The sequence below is a fragment of the Sceloporus occidentalis genome, unplaced genomic scaffold, assembly GCF_023333645.1.
Source record: "Sceloporus occidentalis isolate IW3139 unplaced genomic scaffold, rSceOcc1.0.p SCAF_4, whole genome shotgun sequence".
Taxonomy (NCBI): domain Eukaryota; kingdom Metazoa; phylum Chordata; class Lepidosauria; order Squamata; family Phrynosomatidae; genus Sceloporus; species Sceloporus occidentalis.
In genome coordinates, this window is record NW_028316984.1 from 28,714,116 (window position 1) to 28,741,841 (window position 27,726).

Genomic DNA, 27,726 nt, shown 5'->3' on the forward strand with positions numbered 1-27,726 from the left:
TCTTCAGGGAGTGAGAAAGAAATCCCACATTCTCTCTTCTCAACCTTGCCTGGTAGTGGCGTGGGCGGCCACATACCCTTGCTTTCCTTTTCTCCCACCCTACCCAGTCCTGACATTAACTCTAAGCCTCTTTCCCCCCACCCACACACCCATTCGATCTCCCTTTAGGTCTCAATACTCCCACTGAACCTTTTAAGCTTGGCACTCTGCATCAGTTTCCCTTTCACCTCTGCAAGGGCTGCCATTCATTTTCATGATACCTTTGTACCACTAGTCCATAGGAGGGCAAGGCTGCAAAGTTCTCCAATCTCCACACATACACACACATTTACTTCTATTGGCTGTCGGCACTACACTTGAAAAAGAAATCTTTTTACATGTCACTGATACACAAGCTAATATTTGTGAACAGATTCCTCAAGGAAACTGCTGCCAGTGCCTTGCTGGCTCACTGCTTCATGCGGTGCTGGTGGCACTGATTCAGAGATGACAAAACAGGGGGACACCCACACAAAGTCCACAGTTAACCCAGCCCTTCTCACCCTGGGGAGCAAGGCAGCTGTGTAAGAGAAAGGTGGCAACTTCTCTCTATAATAAAATGCTCTTTTTACAAAATGGATTGGAATGCATTTGAAGTCCTCACAGTTTGGCTCATTAATAATTACTTCCAAATTCAAGTCTAACAAGAGTTCGCTGCATTCCTTCTCCCACTCACTCTACTTCCAAGGCTTGTCATGTTACTGGATTTCCGCCTCCTCCTCTCCCTCTCTGATTTCCTCCCCCAGTTTACCCACCCACTCCATCAACAAAAGGAGGAGGTTGTGTGGGGGAAGCAAAAGGCTTTCAATAGTAATTGGATGTAATTTGTGATTTCCCCCACCCCTCTCTTTGTATCCCTTATGCAGAACCCATTTATCCTGCAGAGGCAAGATTTACAACCCTGGCTAACTTGGAAAAGGTGGTCTTGAGGTTTGCCAAGGCACCTTGGCCTTGACACATGAGAGAGGGAGTGAGAGATTCCTAGTATACTGAAAAATTATTTCACATTATGCCTAAAGCAATCATTTTTACCTGTAGGGGAAAAAAGGTATTAAAAGTCTCAAAAGATCACAAAGTGGGTGTTTTACACCCACTGACATGGTGGAAGGGAAGAGAGCTGCTGTGGCAGTGGGTGTTTTGTAAATACCCCACTCTTTCTACTCTTCTCTCTGCATTTATCCAGGGCAGAGGTGAGATTTTTAGATATCAAGCAAAGAAGGAAAAAAGTTATATTCCTAGCATGAAACATCCAAATGCTATAGAGGCTAACCATAAAACCCCTTTGTCTTTTCAAAAAACAACTATATATCTTTTTTCTTCTGTATGCCATCAGGTAAAACAACCAAGCACATTCATTCATTCATTCATATTCTCTCTCTCTTTCTCTCGCCCCTCCTCTACACACAAAGATTTTGACCAAGGAAAGGAACAGAACTATGGAATAAATGGATCCTTTTATCCCTTGTTGAAATTCCCAAAGCTTACAAGAATCTGCAAGCCTTATGTGTAGTTTAGGCAGCTGAGGGGAGCTGATCTGCTGTCTCTCCCCCACCCTCCAGTTTGTTGTTCATGCAGGCTCAGTAAAGGGTTCTGGAGGCAGGTGTTGTAGGCAGGACACATGGCTATGGCAGAATCCTGCTCTTTCTAAGGTCAAGCTTTATGCATTGATTACTGCAGACATGCTGCTGCAACACGACACAAAAAATATGTTTCTCCATTCCTTCCTTTGCCATCTTCCCAATGTTTATGTTGCTAAAAAACAAAACAAAATAATCAAGTGAGACAGAGGACAGGAAGGAAAAGCAGGGACTGACAAAACATTAAAAGAAGCTTTGCTGTTAGGGGCTTTTCTAACTCAGGCAAGATTTCTATTTGTCTTGGAAAACCCGGAAAATCCCAGATTGAAGGGACTAAAAAATGTCCCAGCTAGGTGAGCCAGTTGAAGCTGTAAATCCCAGATTTCTCCTTTGTTGCAGGCCGAACGGTAGGTTAAAAATGTGGCAGTGGTGATGAAGCAGGAAACCATGCAAGAAGACCGGCATTGGCAGGGACCTCATCTTGCCCTGCAGATTCCGGTTACTTTTGCACAGGTGTAGCATTGCCACTTATCTTTCCATTTCCTCTCCACTTCCTATGACTGGCCCAGAAAGTGGGAAAGTAAAGAAGGCAAACAGAGATGGCCTTGTGTTCTATGGCAATTGTGTTGGCAGCCTGAGCTGCCAACAGTGAAACTTCACTTCCAAACAGCTTTGAGAGAGTAAAGGGAATCCCTTTACTCTCCAGGGCTTTGGGAGCCTTTCTTTCTTCCCACCATCTAGTTTTTGGCTTGGTACTCATACAGAGATTGAAACACAGAAAAAGATATAGAAAAAGTGCAATGATTAATGGGATGAATTTATATAACCAGAATGCAAATTAATAATATGCATATTTGCATAATATGCAAATTAGATGTTCAGATATGAGGGACTGGAATCTGACCATCCCAAGAGGTCTACCTGTATACTATTTTACTAGTCCCCCTCCTTATTTCTAGAAAGTTACTTCCTAAAATCTTATTTGAAATTTTTGAATATCCCATTACAAAATAAACATGGTTTCATTCTAAGTTTCGTACATGTCGCTGACTCCTTTTTTCCCTTCCTCCCACTCCCTCTCTCAAAGGCAACTGATCAACAATACAGTTAGTTCCTCTCTGTAGCCCTGGGGAAGAGGATTAATTTAAGCATTCCTTGAAACTAAGATAATTCACACTCAAGCCCCTCGACAATCCACTGACTTGGGTTCCTTGCTCAGTGCTTATAATGGACTGAGGAAATTTTCTCTTCAAGTCCATGAGTCATTTTCCCAGTATGTTAAAGAAAGGATAAAACGGGAAGGATTTGACAACTCTAAGGATACAGATTTGGGTTAAATATTAGGAAATCTTTCCCAGTCATAGACAGCATGCTAAATAATAAGCAATGTATTCTATGACCCCAAGGAGAACCTTTGATGTGCAATTTTGGAGAACAGCCATTCCAACAACATTACAAACACTTTATGAGAGAGAGATTTTGAAGACAGATTATATAGCATAAATTCTGCTATTCAAAGAGCTGGGGAAGTTGAGAAGTCTCACTTTATCTAGATAAAAAATCAGATGTACCCACATGAACCCTAGGTGAAAAAGCAGCTCCACAACAGAATCAATTGCTCAGAGAGGTCGTGGTCTCTCTTTCCTTCAAAAATATCAATAAATTTAAAACATCTGGCAGGGATACTTTAACTCATAAATTCCTAATTAAAATTCTTAAATTAAAACTTCTACTTGGACAATATACCCAGAGGAAAAAAACCTGAAGGAATCTTCTTGAGTTTGCAATTTCTTAAGTCATTATTTTTATAGAGAAGATGAGGACCTTGTTCTGAGGATGAGGACATTGTTGGGAACAAAGTCCATTAGGCAGACATGTATCTCCCTCCCCAATAATGGCAACACATATTTTTATGAGTTCTTTTCTACAATTAGAAAGACCTGAAAAGCAAGTGCTCTGAGAAAAAGCAAAACAAAACTGTTTCATCCATATAAACAAACCAAAACCACATATGTCTAGGTCACATGATTTTAGAACAAGTCCCCATTCAAACCATCATTTAATTAATTTAATTTAGCTTAATGTTGCACATATACATAATGCCAAGACAAAAATGTCTGGCTTAATGAACCATGCATTAAAATTGGTTTACAGTTCCTGGCTTGTTGAGAAGAAATTAGCCTAATTCCCAATGTGCCTGTAATAGGAAGCTATAGATCATTGTAGCTTCCTTGTTAGCTTCTCTGTTGGCACAAAGGAAGGAACAATGTATGAGAAATGGGCTCTGTGTACCCACATGCCACTCATGCACAATTTGGTTTAGTGCAAACACAGCCAATATTGCCATGTAGAATATTATAGCTCAGTCTAACTCCTTCAACAAATCTACCAAGGATAATAACTTACAAAAGCTGGATGAAAACTCAGGAAACTGTGTTGAATCAGGCTGAAGCAGTAAGGCACTAATTTCTATTACCAAAACAGAAGGTGCATAGGATCTTTATGATATAAAAGTAACAGATTTAACACTGATCAAGTCAATGTTATTCCTAGCAAAATTATTTCATTTATTTAGTTAATTTATATTCTGCCTTTCTCACATTGAAATATTCTTTGGATATAATATTGGTAATAAAACAAAGTTAGGAAATTTTTTTCCTTTTCTTGATAGTAACTGTAGTCTAGCAATCCTTTTGGGCAGAAGGAATCCCATAATCTCATTTTTTTTTCATTCATCACAATAAAAATGTGAGCTGTATAAATGTAACTGTTGTTGTTGCTAAATGAAAACTGAAGACCCATATCTATGTGCCAGTATGTGAACAGTATGTGGAAAAAATTGGTAAATTATAAAACAAATGGATAATTGTTATATAGTCTGTGATGTTTGTGACTCTGTGTGTGTGTTTGTATGTGAACATGTGTGTTCGGTAAACATATGTTATCTGTTTCATCCAGATTCTAGGTCTTATTTTCTTGTAAATATCCAACTTGGCTCACTTTTTTCTTCTCTCAAGGTTCCTCATATCTAACTGCCTTCTACAGGGCCTTAGCTAAGTTTGATCACTTTTAATTCAAAATTCATTCTAATTTAATGGGTTTTAAGTTAGGGAACTGGGCAATACATATCCCTTTTCCAAATAATGCGTTAATAATTTTCGTTTGTTTATGCATGTCAATTTTGGCAATTATAACCATACAGAACAATTTAAAGTACAGTACCTCTATCTTAATTCTCTTTGGTGACAGCTCATCTCTTTCTCCACATTTAGACCTAAGAAATGAAAACACATTTTTACACTAGATAGTGTACACTATCTTCAGGGGGTGGGGAATATATCTGTTTGGAAAAATCCTTTCCCATGAAAGATAGACACATTGAACCAAATGTTAGGATAGTTTCCCAAAAGATTTTCTTGAACCTGAACTGCATGATCAGCAGAAGCATGGGGCTACAATCTCATCATTTTGAGATTGAGGTTAGGTGACAACCTTTTGCATGTTTGATTGTTCCACCATATAAAAACCTCCCTGTACAGAGCATGGTACACACGGAAGAAAATATTAATTTCTCTTAGAACTGGTCTTCTGAAGGGAAGCTATATATGAAAACATACCAGGGAAGTGGGGGGGGGATATGAATATTCCCATGTTCCCAACACATTTCCACATAACATATGATGTAGCTGTATGCACAGACAAACCACACAGCTGGTTTGTGAGGCACATGCCTATGCATGACTGTGTCACAGGTATAGCAACAAGAGGTGTCATGGGAAAGGCATAAACTTTCATGTTTCTCCACCACACCTACAGTTAGTCATGTGTATGAATCAAGCCCGAACTGCATGGAACAGATTTCTAACAATAAGCCCCATTAAAACAAATTGGTCGCTTAAAAAAACATAAACAAATATGCAGCTTACTTGGTGGTCCGGTAAGTGTACTTGTATGTAACTTCTCGAGAGATTTGCCGTGCCAGTGCAAAGAGCTCATCCCTCCGAGTCAACAATGCATTATCCTTTACGCACAACTGTGCAGCTGCTTCATTAACTGTGAGCTAGAGAACAGAACAAGGAAAGTTTCAGTGGCTTAGCTATGTCAATGAGGAATACATCACAGTAAGAATATGTTGCGCTAAATAACAACCTTAGGCATGCATACTGCAGGGCTGGGGAACACTGTCAATTATCTTTGAGAATGTCTGGAGAACAGGAGACATCCCAGCAGACTGGTGAAGGGAAAATGTCCCAATTTTCAAAAATGAAAGGGGAAAAAGAAGACCCAAACAATTAGCACCAGTTAGCCTAACATCAATACCAGGAAAGATTCTAAGCAGATCATTAAACAGACAGTCTTCTAAAAGCATTTAGAAAGGAATGCCATAATCACAAAACGTCAACATGGGTTTCACAAAAACAAATCATCCTTGAGAGAAGTGAGAAGTGGGGTACCACAGGGTTCTTTCTTGGGCCCACTGCTGAATAGTCATCTTTATCAATGACTTGGATGAAGGAATAAAGGGCATACTTATCAAATTTGCAGATGACACCAAATTAGGAGGGGTTGCTAATGCCCCAGAGGACAGGATCAGAATTCAAAATGACCTTAACAGATTAGAAAGCCAGACCAAAACTAACAAAATGAATTTCAACAGGGCACTTGGGCAGAAAAAAATGAACTGCACAAATATAAGATGGGGGACACCTGGCTTGACAACAGTACATGTGAAAGGGATCAAGGATTCCCTGTAAACCACAAGCTAAATATGAGTCAACAGTGTAATGCATCAGTTAAAAAAGCCAATGTGATTCTAGGCTACATCAATAATTTATAGTGACTAGACTGAGAGAGGTAATAGTACAGCATGCCTGCATTTTACACAGGCGTGCCATACGCGGCTTTCAGCATACACTAAAAGCTGCGGCGGAAGAGCCTGATGCGTGCCTTGTAAGAAGTAATGGGGTGTGTGCCCATGGCGTGCGTCCACTGCTGTACTGCTGTATCACCGTGGGCGTGAGCCCCATTACTTCCAATGGGGCTCCAGAATGCGCGGAATTCCCCTTATGCGGAGGGATCCCCGCATAAGGGGAGGGCGCACTCTACCACTCTATTCTGCTTTGGTCAAATCTCACCTGGAATGCTGTGCCCAGTTCTAGACACTACAATTCAAGAAGGATGGTGAGAAGCTGGAGCGTGTTCAGAGGAGGCAACAAAAGTGGTGAAAGGTCTGGAAATCATGCTGTATGAGGAGAGGCTGAGGGAGATGGCTATGTTTAGCCTGGGGAAAAGGAGGTTAAAAGTTGATATAATAGCCTTGTTTAACTATTTGAAAGGGTGGCATAACAAAGATAGAACAAGTTTCTTTTCTGCAACTCAGTGAATCAGACCCAGAGTGATGGATTCAAACTAGAGGAAAAGAGATTCTATCTCAACATTAAGAGGAATGCCCTGACAGTAAGAGCTGTTGAACAGTGGAACACTCCCTCAGAGAGTGGTGGAGTCTCCATCTTTGGACATTTTTAAACAGAGGCTGGATGGCCATCTGTCCAGGATGCTTTGATTGTGTATTCCAGCATGGCAGGTGTTTCCACTGGATGGCCCTTTAGGTCTCTTCCAACTCTATGATTTATTATTCTATATGGCCCTCTGGGTGTTGAACACAATTCCCACCAGACACAATCACTCTGGTCAAGAGTAATAGCTGATAGGAACTGCAACCCAGCATCTGGAGGGCCCCATGTTGCCCATCCCTAGCATATAGAAATTTGCAAGTATTTCTCCAAATTGCCATTATATCTATCCCATAATGCAGGCATGGCCAATATGTGGTCCTCCTGAAGTTGTTGGACTAAAAATTCCATCAGCCCTAATCAACACAGCCAATAGTAAGTGATGTTTGAGTGGCAGTCCAACAACATCTGGGGGTGGTGACAAACTGTTTGCCCCTACCACAGTACATTTATTACAGTTATGTAAAGATCCTCATTCCAAAGCCATCTGAGATTTTTTAAGAATTTAAAATTTTAGATATGCACACTTAATTTTTCTCTAGAGAAATTTTGGAACATGTACCAAGATTTAAATCACTTTTAAATCAAGTTAGCACACACACACACACACACAAATAATTCTTAGGCAGAAGCAAGCTATTTTATTCACTGGCTTGACGTTAAACGGAATAAATACGCACGTTACCAAAGCGCTGAAAGAGTTCACAGTTCTCATGTTCTACTTTGCTTTTTTACAAGAGTCTCAAAAAACTCCAACCAAGGAGCAAAACCATGACTGAGATGGTGAAGGAACTAGAATTTGGAAAAAAATTACTTTTTGGACTACATCTTCCCAAATCCCTAGCCAGTGGTCGTGTTAGGTGGGGGATGCTGTAAGTTAAAAATAAAGAAAGAAAGAAAAGAAGGAAAGGATAACCCATGCTCTGGGAGGAGCCCATTACCTACTGTACCACCTAAGCATCTATTATTATTATTATTATTATTATTATTATTATTAACTTTTATTTATCTACTAGCATGATCTGTGCAAAGGCCTCCAGATTTGGTTCAGAGCCCAGATCAATCACTTAGGTCCAAAATGCAGAAATAATCCAGTTTGAGACCACTTTAACTGTCCTGGCTCAATGCCAGGGAATTCTGGGAACTGTAGTTTTGTGAGGCATTTAGCCTTCTCCATCAGGGAGCTCTGGTGCCACAATAAACTTGAATTCCTAGGATTCCCTAGCACTGAGCTGACAGTTAAAGTGGTCATAAAGTGGGTTACTTCTGCAGTGTTTTTGGACCTTAGATTCCAGTCCTGTCATCAAATTATTCTAGACCTGATTCAGTCCAACTTGAACCCTGAATGTGAATCAAGATTTTGCAGTACGTATAGCCAGTCCTCCCACTGGCATAAACTGGGAAACCAAAATGGCTGTAACATTTTGTTTTTTATATACATCTGCAAAAAATGTGGGAACATGATAGATCTTGTGGATTAACCCTTTCAAATTACAGACAAGAGTTTCCTGGGGTTTTGTACTTGGCAACTTTAAAACTTGCTTTTTCTCCAGGAAACAAAATATTTTATTTTATTTTACTTTTGTATTTTGGGTGCTCAGTGTCAGCAGTTCATAATGTTTTTACTTTAGTACTGTTACTCCAGTGCAAGACCCCTAATGCATTCCCAAGATTAACATTTGAAGAATTCCACTAAAGAAGAACCAGTTAAAGAGCAAGAGTTGGGTTAAATCCATATATTGCACTGAAAGGCAGAACAATGGATACTGAGTGAGCAGGCAACAGTGTTTAATACGAATGTAAATTTTTAAATTAATCTTCTTCCTGAAGGAAACAACAGATAATTTTACTACTTTTCTTCCTGCTGTGAGATTGTCTTTGAAAACCACCGAGTTTTTGAAACCTAGACACAATTCATGAGTTTTTCTGCAAAAAAAATGCACATGGTTGTTTTGTGTGGGAAATACTATTTTCTGTACCAAAAATTCCATTTCCTGGGCAGAATATGCTTTATTTCTCTGCAATTCAGCCCATCCAAATTTTCTACAAACAAGGCGCTAATTACAACACCTCGTGTGCAGAAGCCTTTTCTGCACAGAAAATATTTCTGCATAGACACATTTTTCATGCAGAAAATGCTTTCCTCTATTTTCTATGTTATGGCCTGTGTCTTCTGCATTCTTGTTTTTTCTCATACTTCAAAGACAACTCATGACACAAAAAACAAACTTAGAAAGCAAATCAGGGACCAGAAACTAGGGTCAACTTGTTGATGTATGTGTGTGTTTTATTCATAGCAGCTCTCACACAATACACAGAGTTCATAAAATAATGCCACTGTGTTCACTCCTGCCTCTCATGGTTATTTGAATAAACATGCATATAATGTGATAAATGCCAAATATAGTCTTTCTTTGGTGCCAATATACATAATAAGAACACGTGTGTGTGTGTGTGTGTGTGTGTGTGTGTGTGTGTGTGTTGTGTGCCTTCAAGTTATGTCCAGCTTATGGCAAACATAAGGCCATCATGGGGTTTTTTGGCAAGATTTCTTCAGAGGGGGGTTTGCCACGGTCTTCCTCTGAGGCTAAAAGTGTGTGACTTCCCCAGTGTCACCCAGTGAATGATCCATAGAGGAGTCAAACACTGAAGCCATTCCAGTTCACAGGAGATTTTAGACACATCTCTTTTAAAAAGAAAAGAAAAAAAACCTTTCCCAATCTATCACCTTGCTTGTGGAAGAAAGACAGCCCAACTAATAGTTGTTTTCTCCCTTCAGTGGTTTATGATCTATGCCTAACATGCCAATTCTGAATCACAACATGCTTGCTACACATATGTCAGATGTTATCGACCCCCATGCATAGAAAGAGATGGGTCAGTAAAGGTTATTCATCAAAAATCTTAGGAGGAGGTTTTTCTTAGAAAAATATGAGTAAAGGAGATATTACTGATGTATATAAATATACACATGGTATGGAAAAAGTGAATAGGAAGAGTATTTTCTCTTTTTCTCATAATACCAGAACCCAGGTTCATCCAGTGCAGCTGAACAGTGGGAGATTCAGGAAAAAGAAAAAGAAGTTCTTCTCACTGCAAACTGAAGAATCAGCTACTGTAAACTCTTGTGAAGACCTCTAACGTAGACATATTTGCAGAGGATAAGGCTACTAAGCATTATGGCTGTATATTAACTCCAGTATCAGCGACAATATGCCTCTTGATTAACAGGTGTCAGAGATTGAATTTCCCAGGGAAATTTGGCACATCTTGAGTTTCCCACCAAATTTTGCCAGATGTACCTTCTCAGGCAAAAGAACCAAGCAATTTCAATAAGACTGCTCACAGTTTTGCAGAGACGTTTCACATTTCCCACTGTTAACCATTTCCCACTGTTAACCATGACATGCAAACAATAGTGTCATAAGCTGTCACTTATAAGAAACAACAGAATGAATGGGCAATTAAAATATTGTTGATGGATAGAATTTGTTGTTGTTAATTGCTATCTAGTCGACTTCAATAGCAGGCATATGAATGAAAGACTTCCAAGTCGAAGTTATGAACAGTCTTGCTCACGTCTTGCAAACTTAGGACCATGGTTTTCCTGATAGAGCCTATTCACCTGTAATATGCTTTTCCTCTTTTCCAAATGGAGGCTCAGAATACAATACTTTTAAATCAGTGGCTTACACATCAGAGGAGACGTGAATCCATTCTGCATTTTAGTATAAACTTGAAGATGCTATCCAAGGTGTTGGGCCTATTTTGAGAATAGTTTTCAGCACCTTGGATAGTCCCCTTTACATCCAGAGTAAATCTTGCAGCACAGTCACTATTTTACTAACATGGGTCTAATCTGCACTGCAGAATTAAGGCAGTCTGACACTGCTTTAACTGCCATGGCTCCACCTTATGGAATCCTGGGCTTTGTAGTTTGTTGTGGCACCACAGCTTTCTGATAGGGAAGGCTTAATATCTCACAAAACTACAAATCCCAGAATTCCATAGCATTGAGCCATGGCAGTTAAAGAGTGTCAAATTGCATTATTTCTGCGGTGCAGATTAAAGCATGGAAGCCAAAAGCTGTAACTCCTTTAAACAACCTAACAATAACTTTTTGGGGAAACAGACTTAGAATCAGCGGACAAACTGTTGAATCAATGCACATTTCATACTCTGGGATTACAGTATTGACACATCAGCCTATGTGAAGGATAGATGCATAAAATCCTAGAGTGTGTGTCTGTGTTGCCCTGGTCCAACAAACATATTCACCCCATTTTATATTTCATGGCTTTTAGCACTGCAGTAGAAATGTGGAGCCGGAGTCCCTACAACCTCCTGAGCCCAGCAGTGTCCTCACCTATCTCAGAACAGCTTAAAACCAAGGTAGGAGACATAAAATTACATTGGCCAAGGCCAAACTCCATACTCTTTCCTGTATTTACAAGCTTCAACAAGCTGCACCAGGGAACTGGAGACTAACAGCTTTGGATTGATCTCAGTAACTACAAAGATATCAGCTAATGAGTTCTAATCAGAATGGATCTTCCCATTGCAAAATGAGCTAAAAGAGGCTGTTGCATTGGCTTATGCTGGAATTTGTTCACATTCATTTTACATTAGTTAGTCATTCTAAAATAGGACAGATGGATCTGGGGGAATTTAGTAAGTATTAAAAGAGCTGGGAAATTTGAATGCCCCTTTAAATTGCTTAAGGGCCAAGATCTTCCAAATGAATGGATTTCATATAAAAAGAATTCAGTAAAACTCTTGCCCACCTAATCTGATCACATTTTAGCATATGCTTTACTGTCTGTAATCCTATACAAACTTACTTGGTATTTCAATAAATGGAGTTTACTTCCAAATGGGTATGTCTCACTTTACAGCAAATGGTTACCAGTTATCTGGTATGTTCAGGCAATGGCAAACCTCCTCTGAATAAATTTTGCCAAGAAAATCCCATTATAGGTTTGCCTTAAGGTTGCCCTAAATCAAAACCTATGTGAAGGCACACAACAATAACCAATGATAACAGTGTGCAAGTACAGAGAGTGATATCTATCACACTTGTATCCCATCCTCCCTCCAAAGAACTCAGGAAAGCATACCAAATCACTCCACTCAATGCTTGCGCCTATTCTGTGAGATTCAGTTTGAGAATGTTACTTGCTCAAAGCCATTTACTATGCATCTTGGCCATATCACACTTTATCCATTGAATCATGTAAGCTCTCACACCCTTAGTCTTAGAAATGAGAAGGAAAGCTAAATTAAGTGTGAGGCCTTCTGCAATCTATAGTTTCCCACTGTTCCCCCACAGTTAACAGTATAGGGTTATGTAAACAATTAATCCATCTTCTTAAGATGTATAATTTATGCACCTCACAAAATTCAGGCTTTCATGGTACAAGATTAATTTGTTTTTATGTACAAAGAATGCATGGCCCCCACCATAATGAGCTGTCAAAGTTAACATGTAATAATAGAAATGGAATGGTCTCTAAATGCTTTTAAATTCTTGTCATTCCTTGCTTGAGCCAATCACACATCTCCTTTCCATCTGGGTACTCATAATCCTGAATATTAATAATATCTAGACAGCTTTTGTACAAATTCGGACAGAATTACTGTTGGTTTTACATAATGTTATTCTGGCATGCACAGGTACACATTCCATTTTCAGACACCACCTCTTAACAGAATACTACCAATCTATATAAAAAGCCAAAAACCAAATTAATAAAGTCTGGGACATTTTGATACTTCCATTTGTTGCGCTTTATATCTCACAGTTATCCATGATACACATAAACAGTGCATATGAAAAAAATTAACACTACAATAAAATTAAAATGCATCCAGACCACAGATTTAACAATCTCTTATGAGCCACTATATTCAAATATATGCCTAAAATGCAATCTGGACTATTTAAAGTATGATTTACATCAGGGTTACCATACAATTTCCTTTCCTGGACTTGCCCTCTGAAATTTCTATCCATGTGGATTTTTTAAAGGTCTGGGAATTTTAAAATGTCTGTTATTGATTTGCCTCCAGCCCAGTGACACCACCACCTCCTCCTCATGTCAGCTCCATTGAGCTCTCTGCTACAAGGGATGGAAGTCGGCCTAGTGCTCAGAGAAAGAAACAGAAAAAGAAAAAGAAAATGAGAGAGAGAGAGGTATTCAGGGGTGGGGCAGAAAAGAAAAAGACTTAAGCAGGTGAGTCAGCTGAATGGGGTGACCTAGGATGTCTTTGTGGAGCAGTTGAGAAAGCTGTCAGAAGAAGCAGTGATAGTGGAAAGGAAGACAAAATGGTTCTCATTTAAATACAGCTAGCTTTTCATATCCACAGATTCTTTATCCATGCCTTGAAAATATTTTTTAAAATTCAAAAAAACTCTTGATTTTAGCATTTTATATCAGGGACACCAATTTACTATGCCATTGTATTTAATGGGACTTGAGTACCCACAGATTTTGGTATTCATGGGGAGGCCTGGAACCAAACCCCATACCAAGAGCCCACTGTATAGTGAAGCCTGGGAAAATTTCTAGTACCAATAATCACACTGATGTAGTTTATTGTTGTTGTGTACCTTCAAGTCATTTCTGATTTATAGCGACTCTAAGAGGAAGCTATCATGGGCTTTTCTGCATCTGAGAGTATGTATAGTAGAGGTGTTTCAAGTGAGTGTCATCACAACGATCAGTCAGTAAATGTGTCCCTCTTTTTTGTTTTTTAAAATATGCTAACCCTAATTTACATTAGATCTTAAGACCAGAGAAATGTATGCAGCTAATTTTCCTGATTATTCCAGGAAGAGCCACTGACTGAATTTTTAAAAACATGTAACTTCTGTTGGTTAATTTGTGCCTCTAAAAAAACAGAGTTGGGATGGAGATCAGATGGCACCCAGTATACAGACATACAATGGCATGGGCACACAGATAATCTAATCATGTAACAAACAAATTAGATTAACTTTCATAGCTAAGTAGGTTTCACTGATTTTTCAGCAATGAAAACATGCATCTCATGGCTGTGCTGGTGAAGAAGTATTTTTTTTAAATCTGAAAACGTTAACAACAATAGCTTATAAAAGAATGTGGATCAAAGAAAAAATGAGTTCCACATTAGGGCAAGAGAGTATTTCCTGCTACCAAGTAATAAGGAGATGGTATCTGCAGCTCAATTCTAAATAAGCCTCTGTGAAACACAGAAATTGACCCCTTGTATCTTTACAAGGATTTTCAGATAAGCTGGGATAAGAAATACATTTGTGTGTTACTGATGGTCAGGCTGATTCTACACACATGCAGACCAAAGAGAACCAATGCATAAAATACATATCCTGCAAATGTCTTTGCTTTTATTTTTTGGCAGCATGGCATTGCTGCAAAAGAAAAGAAGCAAATCTTTCTTGGATTGTCCGTACATTTAGATGGCTGCAGGAATGATCAAACAATATAACACAACCAGTTGTTCTAAATGTGTGTGTGTGTGTGTGTGTGTGTGTGTGTGTGTGTGTGTAAATGTTGAAAAGTGAGTGCAGAGAAAGAACATACTTCTTGTAAGTGTGGTGTTGTGGACATTCTCACAGAGTATCCATTGTAAACATACAACCATTTCACACAAGTACTATGACAATCAAGGCATTACCTGAAGGGAGAATGGTTTTTAAGTACCAGCTTCAAATCATTATCTGAACTCTTGGAAAACAGAAATGGAAAATCACCCTTGAAATCCAAAGCATTATGGAGGATAGTTTTTTTTTTTTTTTTTGGGGGGGGGGTGTTTGGGCTATGTGGCTGTGTTCTAAAGGAGTTTTTTTTTTAAATGATGTTTCACCAGTATCTGTGGCTGGCATCTTCAGAGAAACATCAGGAAAAACTCTTCTAGAACATGGCCACATTGCCTGAAAAACCTACAAAAAACTATGGATGCTGGCTGTTAAAGCCTTCAACTTAACATTACGGAGGAGGACCTCCAAACCTAACCCAAAGAAATATCTGTATACCTAACCAGCAGTGACAGTCCTGGATCAGATTCAGAGCATGGAAATCTACTTTTTTGAACGACAGCAATAAAAATCTTGGCATCAGCATGGGTACCAGCAAGGATTCTGTGAGCTGTAGTCCAAGGAAACAACTTTTGCAAACTCTAGGTCAGATGTTCCACTGACCTAACCAATATAGAGCAGCAGTAAAAAAAAGATTAAAACAATAAATGATTGGGTTAGTCACTGAACTTTAAGTGAAATACTAATCTGAACACTGGAAACTTTCAATTGATGGGGAACCTTTGATTTTTGGACTTTAAAGTCAGCTAGTGTGGTCAATGGTAGAGGATTCCATGAACTATTGCCCAAACTGTCCAGAAGGCCAAGTCTCAACCCTCACTCAATTATTTTGGAATAATCACCTCAGTCTTACTGTACTTGATAGAAATGTGCAGCTATAAATATGGGGAGAAAACATTCAAATCTTTAGTATGGGTTTCTCTAACAGATTGTGTATTTGAGGAACAATGAAAACAAATACAGAGGAAATGGTGAAACTTGGGATGAACTAGCAAACTCATACCCCCCCCCACACACACACATTAACCACCTGTACCCTCCAACCTGTTGAAATTGTCAGCTGACCAGATTCTCATCCAACTGTCACTCCATGCTCCAGTATATTAAAATTGATGTTACGATTGGCATGAAGATGAAAATTAAAAGCATGATTTCTTTTGCTCATGAAGTGCTACTGTAAGCAACAAAGCACAACTTCATGAAAGAAGACTGATCTCTTTCCATTTACTTATTTTCATATGTTATTTGCCCTAGGGGAATGGATTAGTAAGGTCCATTATATAGCACTAGTTCATGCAGACATCACCCACACTTCACTGTCTCTCTCTCTCTCAAGATTAGCGTGATATTTTTGCCACTAAACACTGAATGGCTTATTAATTTGAAATACAGAACATTTTGTGTGTATGTATGTGTCATATTGTTCTCTGAATATATTTTTATAATAATTGACAGGGCTCGTGGCAGCCAACTCTTTCAAAACCACTCCATATTTCCCCCCACGTAACTACTTTTAGAACGAGACAGATTTTTCTAAGCAGTCAAATGGGCAGACATTTAGGCTACCAACTCAACAATATATGTTTACCAAATGTGGTCCCAGAAACCACATTTACTGCTTTGAGCACATGGTTGTTAACCATAGCGTAAGATAAGCATATGTGCATACAAGAAAGATGTTAGAGCTGGAAAATAAAAGAAGACAAGAAGCCGTTTTCATGTCTGATGATCATTGAAGGATATGCTATACACTGGCTTCAGGAACATGTCTTAGGTGTAGAAAATTACAAGTCACCCCTTACCCCTAGTATTACCTAGTGCTGTGCTACAGTTCTACTAACCTGCAGCTGGTGGAGGTTAGGGGGCATTGTCTTTTTGCTCAATGAAAATGTAGACCTTTATTGACAGCAGATGAATTATATGTGGCCAGCACTGGAAATCTTCAGATGGAGATATCTCATCTGTTTCACACTGGTTTTGTAAAGGTATGGGGATGGTCATGTAAAAAATGAACTGAGCCAGTCCAAAATGAACAAAGGGCCTGCATCAGGCAACACATTATGGCATTCAAAGCCAGAAGCATGTTTGAGCTCTGTCCACAATTTTGGAGAGAATCCATAAAAAATCATATAAGTTTTCATTATGAAAGCAAAACAAAGCATCACACCTAATAACTTACACAGTTTACTTAATGGACTGAACTCCCTGCCACAAAGTTCTCTCCCCACCCCAGTTTCCCACAATCTTTTAAAGATAACAGAAAAGAGAATTCTATATTAATTCTGCCTTCTATATTTATTATATTTTGAACTCACCGGCTGTTATTCTATCTTAAAGCATGCACAATTGATTCATAAGGCACTGATGTATTCATCTGGGGGTACTCTGGAGCTAAGCAGGACTTTTTTCTCAGCACTGCACCATTAGGTGCTCTTGGTTAAGATTCGCATTACTGCCACACGCACAAAAGGGGGGAATGGCCTGTTAGTCACCACCAGGGTGACCAGATGTACCAACTGCAAAGGAGGATAAGGCACCACAAAAACATAGGACATTCAAGACAAATGTAAGACATAACCAAAGTAATGATCAACATGGTGGACATTTTGGAATTCCATCTGGAGATAAGGCTCAAATGTAGGACATGTCCTCAAAAAGGAGGACATCTGGTCACACTGGTCACCACTCCAAAGAGGTTTTTAAACAGTCAGGGAGGGAGACCTCTAAACATTTTAACTATCAATTTAACGACTTTTTATACAGCTTTTCAGCTAAATATGTGTATATGTCACAGTTGTTCACAGTATAAACAATACTGATAAAATAAAACCAACTGCTAAAGATATATTTTTTAAAATCCTTGAAATCTAGGGACTGACAATTTTAAGGAATCAAGAAGATAATCAAGGAAATGCCTGAGCAAACTAAGAAGTCTTTAATTCATAATAGAAATACTCAGCACTAGACGCCTGTCTAATCTCAGCAGGGAGACCGATCTACATCATAGAGGGCACCATGGAGAAAGAAGGCCCTCCTCTGCACAAACCCAATGAATTTTACTAAACATGACAAATGGATCCCCCTGCCTCCAAGTGTAAAAAGCTGGGTGCTATTTGAAGCTTCTCAATTGTTGTTGTTGTTGTCATCAAGTTGTTTCTGACAAATGGCGACCCTATCATGGGGTTTTCTTGGCAATATTTGTTCAAAGGGAGTTTGCCATTGCTTTCCTCTGAGGCTGAGAGCATGTGACTTGCCCAAGGTCACTCAGTGGGTTTCCATAGCTGAGCAGGCATTCAAACACTGCTCTCCAGATTTGTAGTTCTACACTCAAACCACTATAGCACATGGGCAGTGCTTAAAATGCATATGCAGGTGCAGAAAATTCAAATGCGAAGCAGCCAGGAGTACTCCTGAAAAAATTAAGTTTATTTGGGGGAAATGTGGTCACTTGAAATTCAAGATATAAAGCTCTCAGCAAATTGCTTTAATGTACATACACTAGTGTTCATACTTCTGCCAGATATTTAAGGGAGCTTAAGGTTATTAAAGATATCAATAGGTGCTTAGGTGTAAATGGGCAACTATAAGCCACTTTATATAAATAGGAAAGAAATGGGAAGAAACAGCTAGATTTTAATTTTAGATGGACAGAACAAATACATGTAGCAAGTGAGACTAAATTATTCAACAGTCTCCCAAAATAGTGCACAATGTAAGAATACAGATGGCCCCCCATTTTCATTGGGATCTGTTCTAGACCCAACCCCCAAAAAACAGAGGCTCGCTCATATATCCAAGCCCAATAGGCTTGAATAGGGTGTGTGACTGTGAGGGCGCGCATGTGCGCGCCACAAGAGTGTGCTCCATTGGAAACAACAGAAGTTGCCGCTCTGCGAGTATTCAGGACTGCAGATCCAGATCCACATGTTAAGAGGGGCAACTGTATGAGGTTTTGATATTACATTATCCTTCTGCTGCAGAAAGCCATAACTGATCTATAGCCCATCACTAAGTGATTATAACCTCTTGAAATAAAGTGTGGGTGGAAACCCATTATAGTCTTTAGATAGCCAACCACCTTGAAAAGACTTACTAGTAATCAAACCACTATGGGACATCTAGAGCCACAAAGACCTTATGAAAAACCAAAAGTTTCTTTTTATGTCCTTTGTTGATGGCTGAGGACATTGTTCCCCATGCAACTTTATAAAGATTTCTTCATTTGCCACTGCTCCAAAGAGGTTAACAGAGGGCCCGAACAGACAGGCCAAAATAAAACTGCTTCAGGCCACTTTGGAGATATGCTGTTTAAATGATGCATGAGTCCTAAGAGGTTGGAGGCTGCACCAAAGCCATGCTCCAGTCCTAAGGACTAGAGTGCAGCTTTGGTGCAGCTTTTGGCCTCTTAAGATGTGTGTGTCATTTAAACAGCATACCTCCAAAGTGACCCAAAGCAGCTTTATTTTGGCCCGTCTGTTTGGGCCCAGAGATAACTGGAATCCCAACTACTTTATAAATGAACACTTTAACCTTCCTGGCCATTCCAACAATGACCTCAAAATGAGTGCGCTGAACAAATCACTGTATGTTGATAATGACAGGTGCAAGAAAGGAAGAGAATACCAAATCTAAAAGCATGAACTAAGATTCCAACAGATTCAACAGACTCCACCCCCATGTTAAAGGTGTATCATCAGATTCTTCCAAGACAATGCATGCAACTGCTTCTCTTCAATTTCATCATCTGAGAGTTTACAAGACTGCAATATATGAACACTCATATTCCTAAACAAGGTTAATCTTAAAAGCTAAAAACAAGACTCTTCTTGATCAAACATCTACAGTACAACAGGCTTGTGAACCCAAATGTTATAAGTCACACATACAGGAAGCAATCTTAAGATAAAACAGAAGCCAGCCAAGAACCTCTATCATTCAATGGTGGTGTGTTGTTTTTTTTCATTGAAAAAAAGTAAAAACATTTATGTGTTACAAAATTCTCTCAAAATGCATTTTTCAAGCTGTTTTAAAACAGCCTGAAAAGATATTCCTCAGGAAGAAAAAGCATCAGATGGGATTTGCAGCTTTAAATTCCATGAGAACTGCCAGCTCAGAATCTGGACCACAATCTAACAGACCAAAACACAGCTGGGTTCAGTGGATTTCAACAGGGTTAGAAAATAGAAATTTGGTAGCAATTGTGATAAGAAGATATGTTGGTGCAATATTTGCTTGTACTCCTTTTAAAATTCAGCTATAGCATCATGCTGTAAAAGGACACACATCAAAATGTCCATTTGACAGCCAGCACTGAAAAGTAAAAAAACTGACATATGCCTTTTTATAGAGAGATGATACTAAAATAAACAGCCGCTTTAAAGAATTAGAAATATTACATTCAATTGACTGGAAGATTTACAGGCTGAATGTTCACCCCAGAATCCCTTAACAGTTCACTCTTTCTCTGGGGATGCAATAATCCTCAGGAAGAAAGATCAAAGAGCAAGAATAATTTTAAGACACTTATAGGTCTTTATTCATGTGTGTACATCTGTGTCCCCCAAACTAGTACCATTATGGTAGATTACAACTATCATCATTCCCAAGCAGCACACCCAATGGTCGCATTGGGAAAGGCTGATCTATACCAATGGGACAGATCACTTGAGCTCATTCCCACTACGAAATACAGCAAATTGCTGATCAAATTATATGACCGTCATTCCCATTTGAAACTGGTTCTGATCCTGGTGCAATCAACTGCAATTGCAATGAAGCGAGGCAAATGCAAAAAAAGAAAAAAAGTTTTTTCAGAGAGTAGTTTCAAAGTGATTCTTTTGAAAAGAATGGATTCCGCAGAGTGTTTAGCAAGTGGGAACGACAGATGGGATTTGCATCATTTTGGAGGGGGTGGGACTAATGGCAGAGGGGTGGTTACCATCCTTCCCCAGTTCTTTGGAGATGTCACACACTCCCAGTGTTGCCTTTTTACCTGTGACCTAAGGTTTCTTCTTTAAAAAAGAATTAATACATGCATCGATAGAATGGTATAACAACTACTTGCAAGGCATTCTATCGATGCATCAATTAATTCTATTTAAAGAAAAACATGATGTGTCCCCCCACCCTCCTCCTCCTCCTGGGTCCCTTCCTTCCTTCTCTACCCCCCCCCCCCCGGGACTCGTCCTTATTTCTTTCTCCCCCGGGTCTTTTCCTTATTTCTCCTCCCCCGGGTCCCTTCCCAGCTGGCCCTTTCTTCTGCCCTCTGGTTAAGCTGGGGGAAAGGGAGGCCGAGGCCGGGGCATGCCCAAGGGGATGAGGTTTGGGCAGCCTGGGGGACCCAGTCCAGGACACTCTGGGAGACCAAGGTTCACATCCCCAGCTGGGCTGCAGAAACCCTCTGGGTGAGATTGGGCAGGTCACACTCTCTCAGCCTCAGAGGAAAAGAAGGGCAAAGCTCTGATCAATTTTGCCCCCCCCCCCAAAAAAGTTCCCAAGCTGGGCTGCCCTAGCTGCCACTTACTTTACAGATGAATCAAAGATGACTGGCATGCAAAAAAGAAGCAATTACATGGGGCTAATGAAAAGATCCACTTTCATAGTAGGGACAATGCCTCAAGTGAATCGATTCAACGATTTAAAGCAAAAGCGAATCACCAATCGATTTAAATGGTAAGTGGGAATGGCCCCTTGAAGAGTAGAACTGAAAGTCTTGTCTTTACCAAATTACGAATGCTTTGTTAAAAAGAAACAAATGTTCAGCAGTGCAGTAAATAAGATATCTGGGTGTCATAAAAGGTATGGAAAGAAAACAAGAATGCAAAAAAAAAAAAGTTCAGTCTACAAAATAAGAATTATTTTGTTGTGAAACTACACAGAACTTGGATTTCCACTGCCATACGATTTAGGTAAGATGTTCTCCAGAAGACATCTGATGATTGACATATTAGATGATGTGTTATTTCAAAAGGCACATGTACAAATACTTTGTTAAAAGCCCTACCTGAATCAATAATTCACACCACCCTGGTATTATAATGAAGAAGTACCGATTTTCCCCTAATATATGTGATATCTGAGGGGAAACCACTGAGCAGGAGATTGGAAAATGAACAGAGAAAAACAATTTTTATTCATATCATTTTACCTCATGGAGGGTGAGATGTTTGCCATCCTTTCTTTTGGAGTCAAATCTGCCATATATTGCACTGTACTTCCTAATCTCCTCCTCTTTGTGTGGATCTTCATCACTCATCTCAAAGATGTGACCAACCATCTTGGCCAGTTTTTTATTGATTTTCAGAAGTTCTTTCACTTCATTCAAGTCACTTTTGGGGAGCGTTGGAACCATACGCTCGACACACTCAGTAACCGAAAGAGCTGCTGCGGCATCCAAGGTTTCTGAGTTTTCCTTTGGTGAGGCTGGAGAGCCAACATCTGCTGGGGAAAGACTGTGCTCACTCTCTGTAGTGTGATGCCCTTGCCATAGCCTCTGGTCACTGCTGCTCTGCAGTGTCAAGTGTCCTATTCCATCAGACTTGCCTGCCCCCACACTCTGAACACATGTTGTGGCAGCACATTTTGGAATCTTCAAGTGAGGCTCCCGTGTGCTACTATTCCTTTCGTAACTATTGCATGATATTCCCAGCCAAGTTGGCGATCCTTCCGGTAATTTGTATATTGGAATGCTACTGACCGGTAAGGATGTCAGAGGCTGGTTAAAAAGGCTGGGATTTGTGACCCAGTCTCTCAAGGCCTTCTGCAGTCTTCGGACATGAAGCGGTTTGCTAGCCATGCCAACAAGGGCCATGATCTCAAGAAACTCCTCTTCACCTGCCTCACACAACTGCTGGACATCATCTCCTCCCTGCTGAATGAAGGCATCAAAGTAGAATAAGAGATTGGCTTTCTGCAGTATTCGATAAAGTTGCAACTCTCCAAGGGTTCTGGGTAATGCTGTTGCCATTGTGGATGGAGCAGCCTGCAAAAATAAAGCATATAAGCAATGAAATTTATCTCCAGGTTCAGATGTGTGTTCTAACACCCATTGTTCTTTATGAACAATTTCTGGTTTTGATCTCATCTGGTACAACAAATGGAATCCTGAGCTAAAAACTGGTTACTAAATTATCAATTCACTAGGTGGCGTTAGGAAAAGTCATTATCACAGTTTCCCATCTATGAAGTGAAATAGCCTAACATCATATGGCAGCAGTTTTCACTGCTGTGCCATGGCACATTTGTGTGCCACAAAAGGCCCACAGCTGTGCCGCATCAGTGAAAACCACTGGGCTGTTGGTTTGACTGTTTAAAAAAGTGTTGTGGCTCAGTACTAGGGAATCCTAGGAATTGTAATTTGTGGTGGCACCAGAGCTCTCTGATAGAGAAGGCAAAATGTCTAACAAAACTACAGTTCCTAAATTCCCTAGCATTATGCCAGGGCATTTAAAGCAGTCTCAAAGCAGGGTGCTTCGGACATTTGATTCTATGGAAATGCAAGAGAGATGCAGCTAGCCTGACTTTCCAAAGGAAGGTGTTCCACAACCAGGGTGCCAAAACAAAGAAGGTCCTGTTGCAGATACCCACCAAACACATTAAGGACTTTATCACACAGGCAAAAAAGACAAGATACTCCCATCAATATCATGCAATAATGCAAAGATTATTGCACAACATTGCACGGTATTGAGATTATCCTGTGGTTATCACATGAATAAAGAGGAATTCTAGCACCACTTTTTATTCACGGGAATATTGCACGATAATAGCAATATCGTGCAACATCGTGTTATAATGTTCGCAATATTGTGTGATATTGACAGGATCATCCTGCTATGCTCCTGTCTTTTTTGCCCACTTGATAAAGTCCTAAGAGGTATTTCAGGGAGTGGAGTACACAATATAAGCTAAATTGTAAAATGAAAATTTTAATTCAAGGCTGTTTTATCTAAATATATATGGTGGAGCAAGAGAAATAAAGAGAGACTGAGACTGCTTCCACAATGCAGAAATAATCCAATCTGATGTCACTTTAACAGCCATGGCTCAATACTATGGAATTTTGGGAACTGCAGTTTTGTGAGAAATTTAACCTTCTCTGTCAGAGCGCACTGGTGCCACCATAAACCACAATTCCCAGAATTCCATACCACTGAGCCATGGCAGTTAAAATGGTATCAAGCTACATTATTTCTGCAATGCAAATGCAGTCTCCAACTCCATCCAACAACAGACAAAAACCCACACAATTATTCATGCTAATAAAATGAATAATTTAAATTAAGAAAAAAGAACAAGTTAAATGAAGCTCATTTTCAGATCATAGTTGATGTGTTCACTGTACAATTGTAAAGGCTACACTGCTATAGCTGGTAAATTTAAATCCTACATTCTGTGGAACTTGTCTGTTAATATTTCCAATTTTAATGGCAACAAAATTCATTTGGTAATAAAGACATATTCTCTCATAAGACATTCATAAATCTTTAGACCCAATTTGGCAGAAGAAACCTGAAAATGGGAAATTAATTGTTCAAGAATGTGAACAGGGCTGCAATCCTATATATGCTTATCTGGGAGTAAGTTCCGCTGAATTCAATATGACCTGTTACTGAAATATCCCACATGCAGGGGACTGAGGCGTACAATGATTTTTATATAGAAAAGAAGTCAAAGGCAGTCAAACTACACACTGCAAAGAAGAAGATTACATGGCTTCTGCAATCCTATTACTGCCTGTATGGTAGGAAAGCAGCCAAGAAACAACATTGGGCCATTTTAAGTGGCACCATGGAGCACTTTCTAGTAAGTGCAAGTGTAGCTGTGCAGAGACATTCACATAAACAAGTTGAAAGAACTACCTGTGTGATTTCATGGGAAGTCCTGCTGAGAAAATAGCACTGGGCTGTGCGATTACTTTTTCAAATGATGGGATTTGCTCCCAAACATGAATCAAGACAGGAGGACACAATCCAGCAAAATTTAAGAGTCTTTAAATTCTGGTTAATTCACAGAGGGCCTCTCTCTCCCCTATGAAGTTACTTTTAGGACTGCATTTCACAAAATGCCCCTATGAGTATAAATAGCATGGGATTTGGGGAGTGATAGTCCAAAAATGGATCTTCCAACCTCTGAAAGTTTCTGTTTTTGGTGAAGGGAACCTTGCAAACATCATTTTCTCCAAATTTAAATCTGCCTGCAATATACAAAGAGTTGCTCCACTTCAATGTTTTTAAAAAGCCCAAATTATAAATGCCTGCTTTCTGAAGATTTCTCTTCTTCAAAACAAGCTTCAACCACCATTTACTTCCATTTTCTAATGCTGCCAGCCTGTCTCTGTGATTCACCAGCTCCACTTGATTAAAAAATAAAAGGCTCTACACTCTGCAGCAAGGCCCAGTATTAAGCTATATGATCAGTGATCATCCAGCGGAAATTTTAGGGACACCAAGTGGGGGCAGAAGTCATTGGAGGAACCAAATTCTTGTCAGGGTCTCTTAGAGCAGTTCCAACTCCCAATATACCAAGGAAGGAGAAATGCCAAAATGAGAACTGGGAAGGCCTGGGAAGGGGAGGTGTTAAAAAAAACAACCTGGTTACAGCAGTTTTCCATTCCATTTTAACCTGAGGCTCAATGAAAAAAATTGAAAATTTGGAGGAACATTATAAGACACTCCCATGAAAGGTTTGTTCTTTTGGAATAGAATGGAACGCTTTGTTAAGACAAGGTTTTACTTGCTCAAAGCCTGTAGCAGGAAAATGTTTAAGCAAAACAATTGTCAGCATTAGATAATTCCTGTGCATACTGCAGAGTTCAATGTTTTCAGTGTTGTTATATAGCTCATCTTGATTTCCAAATATCCTGATACTGTAGTTCTAAATACTGCAAGCACAATAAGACTCTGCTAAGTTATACTCTTTTTAATGACAAAATACATGGAGTTCTTTTGTTTTTAAACCAATCTCTATTTTTCTCCTATTTCTTGGAAGGCAGTCACTAAGATATACTGTATATACTCATGTATAAGTCTAGAAATTTTACTCTAAACATTGACCCCCCACAACAAAAAAATCAATTTATCCATGAGTCAATAAGTGCTGTACTTTAACTCTTATTTTTAAAAAGGAACCATCTCCTGGTGGAAGGCAAGAGTGTAATCTGTTCAGGAAGCACTGATCCACTTCTACTCTCTCATCCACTCAACCATTAATGTGAACACAAACAATTGTTCCTGTTGGAATTTCTAAGTTCTTTGGTACCATTTTCCTTTGCTTTATCCTTTAGATCTTTTGTTACATGCCCCTGAATTTTACCCTCAACGTATCCATGGGTCATATCAAAATCCCTAATTTTGGCCTCCAAACCTGCCCTTGACTTATACATGGTTGACTTATAATCGAGTATATACAGATATGTGCTCAGGAAGCTAGAATACAACCCACAAGGTTGCAGCTCTCTCTGGGACCGGGCAAATTCACAACACATTCACAATGCTGCTTATTCAAAATGAAGGCATGTATTCTTGATCTCATGTACAGCTGATCACACACAATTGCAATCCATGTGTTTTGCCTGTGAGTGACCTACACTGAATATTGTGGTTATTTCTTCTGAGTAAACATGTACAGAAGTCTTTTAAATAAGTTTCCTTGGGTTTTGTTGTTTTTTTCCCCACTTAAAGGTAGCCCAAATATATTTGAATAAATAAATAAATAATGCTGCTCTGGAAAATTCATAATTATGCCACATAGTACAACTTTATGTATTAGGTTATAATACAAATTATGCATTTTATATTGTTAAGGCAGTGCAGCAAGTTTAGGTTAAGAACATACTATCCTTAGAAATATTGCACTACTTCAATTTTTCCAAAAGTTTCTGATTTTTTTCCTACAAAAATATTTAGAGTGGGTTTTTTTTAAAGATTCAAAACTTCTACCTCTAGCCAGCATTCCTTTCACCACAGCTGATATCTGTACTATAATGATATGTACTGATACCTATACTATACCAGTCTGTACTGATAATGTCAGTTGTCTCATTTATCAGAGAGTCAAATTAAAAGTCAGTGAAGGCCCTATATGGGTTACTCATTTCCAGCTCTGAAGACAATCTATATTCTTCTGCCAATACTAACCTGTTCTGTGTCTTGGGTATATGAAAGAAGATTCAGTAAGATAGAGCCACACCTACTTTAAAAACTACAGTATTTGAAGAGGTCTCTCTGCATTTAATGTATAGTACTTCATACTTCTGTGGACTCAAACACATCATAGTACCCTTCCTATTCCAGTTTTCATCTTAAGATGGCAATTCTAGGCACACTGACTTTTGGAGTCTCAATGAACTCAGTGGGATTTACTTATGGGTAAGCACACGTTCAGATGCACTGTTAAATCCTACATTTTGAGATTATTTATTTAGAAAGAAGTTCAGCTACAATCAATAAGATTTTCCTATGACACAAACAGGATGTTAATATTCAGGCATGGGCTAACCAATGTGACTCTGAGTAACTTTAACAAGTCTAGATTTTTGTTCTGGTTTTATTTCTTGCCAACCTGATCCCGCTCCTACTGAATTTTCACTCATAACAAACATCACTCATGAAAGATGGGAGGAAAACATAAGAGCGCTAAAGATGGAGGAGACAAAGGACACCTGAAGTGCAAAAAGAGTGTGAGAAGGAAATTCGGCTGGCAGCCAGGTCACGCTGTGGAACGCCATGGAAACATAACAGGGCTCCCTCTGAAAGAGAGGAAGTATAGAGAGAACCACTGCGTAGAAAGCCCAGAGAGATGCCCAAATGACAGTAATTCTATCCAAGTCAAGCAGTACACAATGCTTGCAGTATCTCTCTCTCTGACTTTTTTCTCCTTGCTATAATCCAGGAATATGGTTCTCCACATGCACATTCAATTAGAACACAGCATACAGTATTAGAATACAATATACAGAATACAGTACTTTAGAATACAGAATACAGTATTAGAATACAGTTGA

General features: G+C 39.3%; 1 protein-coding gene across 2 annotated transcripts in view; it reads right to left on the reverse strand.

Annotated features, from left to right (window-relative positions):
• The window catches only part of LOC149313663 (NGFI-A-binding protein 1-like), a 45,287-nt gene extending 22,589 nt beyond the window's left edge, over positions 1-22,698 (reverse strand). The window contains exons 1-3 of one of the 2 annotated variants that reach the window (XM_089519583.1): positions 21,871-22,698; positions 5,543-5,676; positions 4,839-4,890 (exon numbers count right to left, since the gene is read on the reverse strand). In XM_089519583.1, the coding sequence (XP_089375709.1) occupies positions 4,839-4,890; positions 5,543-5,676; positions 21,871-22,689 (1,005 nt within the window). In that variant the 5' untranslated portion in view covers positions 22,690-22,698. The remainder of the gene's footprint in view (positions 1-4,838; positions 4,891-5,542; positions 5,677-21,870) is intronic. The other variant, XM_089519582.1, reaches the window with a different exon arrangement.
• Between the last annotated feature and the right edge of the window lie 5,028 nt (positions 22,699-27,726).